The following is a 5,438-nucleotide window of genomic DNA, read 5'->3' on the forward strand; positions in this document are numbered from 1 at the left end:
TTGTTAGTGAAGACTCGTGCATCCTGTGAGGTTCTCGAAAATAACATCTATTTTTTTGCCAGACCTAGACAAGAAACGTTTATTCGAGGCTACAAGTGCATTCACCAGTTTGCAAAGGAGTGCCAAGCCAAATACCCAGAGCGCTTATCCTCTACGAAATTAAGGAAACATGTATCCACACTTTCCAAGGTTTTGAACCTCAAAGATACAGAAATGGATCAATTGGCTGATTTTTTGGGCCACAACATCGCAGTCCACCGCAAGTTCTATCGTCTGCCAGAAGGAACACTACAACTGGCTAAAGTTAGTAAAGTCCTGATGGCCATGGAAAGAGGGTGCTTAATGGACTACAAAGGAAAGAATTTAGACGAAATTGAAATTGATCCCAATGGTAATTATGATGTTCAAGGTTAATGTTAATCTCACTATGATTTATACATTTAGTAGATTTCACAAGTTTCTGATTGGTGTGCTTTAGAAACAATTCCAGAGGAGAGTGACCATTCAGAAAGCGAACTGACAGGCGAAGAACTAAGCCCACCTTCTACATCCTACCTACCTTCAGCTGCTAAGAAACGTAAGTATTAAGGGTAACAGTGTTTCCTCTACATTTATTTCAGCATGGCGGCCCCCCCATTGTTTAATTAATACCGCCACGGTATCAGAATCAGGGCAGACGCACATTTGCTTTTTAAATAATCCTGCGACGTATCCTCCCCTGCTGGCTGCTGCTCACATAGCAATTTAACAATAAGTAGCCTAAACTAGTCAGAGGTTACTATGGCCCGTCCAGTTTCAGTTTACATATTATATATTGTATTGATGTAGCCTATTTAAAGCATTAACTTTCTTCTCAGTGTTTCCTCTTCATTTAGCAGTGCCACTGCTTCAGAATTAGGGGAGACGCAAAATATTGTCTGGAAGCATAGTACTAGTAGGCTAAATGCCCTCCGCTGGCTGCTGAAAATTGCAGTTTAAGAATAAACAGCAATGCTAATCCGAGGTACCTGCCGCCACTGTTAAAAAAAATCTAGCGGAAACACTGGGTAATATGAATGCTTGCAGGTTGTCTTGAAGGTGTTGAACATGATGCTGATTTTAATGTCTGAAACGCAGGTACTTCAAAGAAGAAACAGTGCATGCAATCAGAGGACGAGTCCGAGGATCCAGGTTCAGCTGCTAAGAAACGTAAGTATTAAGAGTAATATGAATGCTTGCAGGTTGTCTTGAAGGTGTTGAACATGATGCTGATTTTAATGTCTGAAACGCAGGCACTTCAAAGAAGAAACACTGCATGCAATCAGAGGAAGAGTCCGAGGATCCAGGTTCAGCTGCTAAGAAACGTAAGTATTAAGAGTAATATGAATGCTTGCAGGTTGTCTTGAAGGTGTTGAACATGATGCTGATTTTAATGTCTGAAACGCAGGCACTTCAAAGAAGAAACATTGCATGCAATCAGAGGAAGAGTCCGAGGATCCAGGTTCAGCTACTAAGAAACGTGAGTAAGGTTTTGTTCATGCCTAACTGATAAATAAATGTCATCGGAGACAGCAGGGGCCATATTCACAAAGAATCTTAAGGCTAAAAGTAACTCCTAACTTTCAGAGAATGCTGTAGCAACATAATTGACATCCCCTGAAAGTCCTCTGCACGTAACTTTAGGTATGGACAAGAAATGTAGCCACCACATCCAAACGATTCGTAAATGTACGTAGCCACCATGTTATTCAGCTATGCCGCGACGACCTATGCGGTACATGCTCACAACGTTGCCACAATATAACTGTCAGCTGGGGAGTAACTCAAAGTATTTTAGCCCTAAAAGTAGCACCTAAGTCTGGGATAGCTTAGAAATAGTCAAGAGGACTCCTAACTCACTAAAACCTTTTCACAAACATTTGGGTAACACTTTACTTGACGGGTGAGTTCATAACACATTCATAGCAGCTGTCATAAACTGCACATAAAGCATTCATGACTGTTTCATGATACATGACTCAATATTCATACCAAACCTTTCATGAATGTGAAGCAAAAAATAAATAAATCAGAAGCAAAAAATTGCTTCTCCTCTTTGCAAACGTGTCTTCATACAGATTCATTTTAAAAAATGTTGTTTGCCCTTCACAAAATGTGTGTTGCAGACAGGACGGTGATTTGTGGTGTGAAATTGTTTGTTTTTTAGGCACATCAAAGATGAAGAGCCAAAGTAAATGTGATGAAATGAACTCCGATGTTCCAGATGCAGCATCCAAGACATGTAAGTATGATGGATGTTTGTGTTCTGATATGAACTTATGTAGTCCGATCAAAACTAGTGTAGCAAATGATAGGGTTTGTGTTCAAGTAAATATGTTAAACCTGTCAGGAAACTGAGCTAAAATAAATGTATAGGCCTCTGTCTTTATCAAATTAAAACTTGTCAAACAACTTCATCATACAACAATTCATTCATTGTCAGACTTGAAAGACACATAAGTGTGAATATTTTTGGTTAAGCATATTTCATTAGTGTCTTTTTGATATTCTTTGTTGTGATTCTATTTCACAGCCTGCCGCAAGAGAAGACCATGGAGTCAAGAAGAAATCGGCGCTGTTGAGAAGACCCTGATGAAATGTATCACTACAGGCAGAACTCCTGGGAAGGCAGACTGCGTTTCTTGTATCAACTCCGCACCTGAAGCACTTAAGTTCCGTGACTGGATGTCAGTTAAGTTTTATGTCAAAAATCGTTGTGTGTCCTACCAAAGAACCACACAGACCCTTTTATAGCAATTTGATAAGAATGAGTTTGGGGGTGGGAGATGGGAATGTGTTCAGTTTTCTTAACAGGGCTTGAGCATTTCAGAGGACCACATAATACATGCCCTGTACTTACACAGTATTCTTGTTTATATTTTATGTTGGCAGAGGGTCAGCAATGTTTTTGTCATTGGTATTACAGTACATGCACTTTATTTTAACAGTACTTAAATTATTTTAGGTTGGGAGAGGGTCAATTGTGTACTTTCGTTGTTAATACTACATGCTCATACAAACAGGCTTTAGAGGAAAATTAATGATGCTCATGATTGTGATAATGTTGAGGTGTAAAGAGTTGCGTGGGAGAAGAAGGTACGTTGTATCCTTGTTGACGAGGTTCGTTAAAAATATTCTGACGACACATTTTTTTTTATTAATTTTAATATTTCTTTTATTTTCATTATTCACTTGGTATCTGCAATGCCTGAGTAGATATTTTATATTGAGAAGGTATCTGCTTTTTCACATGGTGTTGACTGTAGCATTACTAGCACTTTCAGAAATAATGTACGCTAATAACTATCACAACAATCTACCTCATAACGTTCTAATGAAGTGTGGTTATGCATTCTGGCACTGTGTTAAGCAGCCAATAAATGTGTTGATTGCTACTAATGTTTTTATTTCTTTCCTTTTGTATATACGTATTAGCTTCAACTTGGTGTCATGAGACAGGTCTCACGAGTATTTCCAAAACAACAGTAAATCCTCAAAACCACTCATGGTATTATAGTATAAGATGCATTGCAACTTGAACAAATGTGGTTTACATTACATGTGCTCCTTCAGAATGGTTTTCAGTATATCCAAGAAAATACAGAAGTTGGTCCCCAGATTGCACTGTGCTTGTTGATTACATCACTTGGGTGGGCGTGACTATGGGCGGGGCCAGAGTCCTCACTTTGACCACCTGACACCTGTCCCCTGTGGCTGGTCAGGAGTCAGGTGTCAGACTAACTTCAGGTATGAAGTGTGTATTCTATATTCCAACTGATTTGCTTATTACTGAACCCATATCCAATGCTCCTGTGCAATGCCTTGTCTTTACCATGCTTAGAAAGTGGTGTCCTCAAAAGTGACCGTTCTGTCAGGTGTCCCCAGGTGGTGATAAAGATGGGTATGTGTGTGTGTGTATGCATGTGTGCGTGTGTATGTGTGTGTGCGTGCGTGTGTGTGTGTGTGTGTATATGTGTGTGCATGCGTGTGTGTGTGTGTATGCATGTGTGCGTGTGTGTGTGTGTGTGTGTGAGAGAGTGAGAGGTATGCAGAGGTGTGCAGGGAAACACTCATTTGTTTAGCATGGAGATGGCCTGCAGGTTGGCCCTATGCAAATGATTTCACAAGCAAAACATTTGCATAAAGACAGGAACACAGGAACACACTCTCACTCCCACTGACAAACACACACACACAGAAAAACCTACACACACACCCACACACACAGAAAACCCCCCACACACACCCACACACACAGAAACCCTCACACACACCCACACACAGGATTCCCCTGAAGCGTTCTAAACTAATAGGAATGTTCACCCTGTCTGAAAGTTAAGACACAAGAGTGTGTTTGGTACAGGCGTTGGTTAAGACACAATAGTGTGTTTGGTACAAGCGTTGGTTAAGACACAAGAGTGTGTTTGGTACAGGCGTTGGTTAAGACACAAGAGTGTGTTTGGTACAGGCGTTGGTTAAGACACAATAGTGTGTTTGGTACAGGCGTTGGTTAAGACACAAGAGTGTGTTTGGTACAGGCGTTGGTTAAGACACGGTAGTGTGTCACTCAGTCTCCCGAGTTGCAATGGGTAACCACCAGTGCCCACACACCCGCACACACACACACACACACACACACACACACACACACACACACACGCGCACACACACACACACACACACACACACACACACACACACACACACACACACACACACACACACACACACAGGTAAGAAGTTCTCAGTTCTCACACCCAAGGAAAACAGCAGTGTGTTGATCTCAGAGCTGGATTTCACTGGGAACCTCTTACTTGTAGAGAGGACAATGAGCTCTCAGCTCTGTGTGTGTGTGTGTGTGTGTGTGTGTGTGTGTGTGTGTGTGTGTGAGAGAGAGGCTGGGAAAAAGAAAGTGAAATGTGAAAGTGTTGCATATTTCTCTTGCATATTCACGCACACACAAACACACACACACACACACACATATATTAACTGGAATGAGAGGCAGAACATTCTTACCTTTTGTTTTCTGTAACTTCTAGATCTGTGCAGATACACAAACACACACACACACACACACACACACACACACAGAGACACACACACACACACAGAGACACACAAAAACAGACACAGAGACATAAAAACAAAAACATGATTATTAGGTCATCACAGGTTAGCCATGTGTAGAACTCATAACAGACTGTCAGTCCAAACAAACGCAGTGAGAAATCTGAACCTGATGCTGTGCGCTCTATGAACACACACACACACACACACACACACACACACACACACACACACACACTCACTCAGGAGGGGCAGGGAACAAGCAAACATGTCTCGGGGAGATGAGTGATGGTCAGTTCTGATGTGGATTCTGCCCCAGAGCAACGCCGACTGTGTGGGAAAGAGACACA

General features: G+C 41.4%; 1 protein-coding gene across 2 annotated transcripts; it reads left to right on the top strand.

Annotated features, from left to right (window-relative positions):
• On the top strand, positions 1-3,094 carry LOC143117439 (uncharacterized). 2 transcript variants are annotated; one of them, XM_076279157.1, is made up of 7 exons: positions 1-391; positions 479-577; positions 1,117-1,188; positions 1,272-1,343; positions 1,427-1,498; positions 2,186-2,260; positions 2,552-3,094. In XM_076279157.1, exons 1-7 carry the CDS (start codon positions 214-216, stop codon positions 2,770-2,772), a joined length of 789 nt encoding a protein of 262 aa, XP_076135272.1. In that variant the 5' UTR covers positions 1-213; the 3' UTR covers positions 2,773-3,094. The 2 variants fall into 2 exon arrangements, with proteins under 2 accessions (XP_076135272.1, XP_076135273.1); XM_076279158.1 differs by lacking the exon at positions 1,272-1,343.
• Positions 3,095-5,438: the final 2,344 nt, after the last annotated feature.

This window comes from Alosa pseudoharengus, unplaced genomic scaffold, assembly GCF_046254945.1.
Source record: "Alosa pseudoharengus isolate Yale_2024_CS ecotype anadromous, Long Island Sound unplaced genomic scaffold, YU_APseudo_1.1 YU_APseudo_1.1_scf_11, whole genome shotgun sequence".
NCBI classification, from domain to species: Eukaryota; Metazoa; Chordata; class Actinopteri; order Clupeiformes; family Clupeidae; genus Alosa; species Alosa pseudoharengus.

Bases quoted from the DNA above. Each gene is read 5' to 3' on its own strand.
- LOC143117439 (XM_076279157.1), top strand. From the start codon at position 214: ATGGATCAATTGGCTGATTTTTTGGGCCACAACATCGCAGTCCACCGC. The intron at 1,344-1,426 runs GTAAGTATTAAG...TCTGAAACGCAG, and splicing joins AGGTTCAGCTGCTAAGAAAC to GCACTTCAAAGAAGAAACAT. The intron at 1,499-2,185 runs GTGAGTAAGGTT...TTTGTTTTTTAG, and splicing joins AGGTTCAGCTACTAAGAAAC to GCACATCAAAGATGAAGAGC.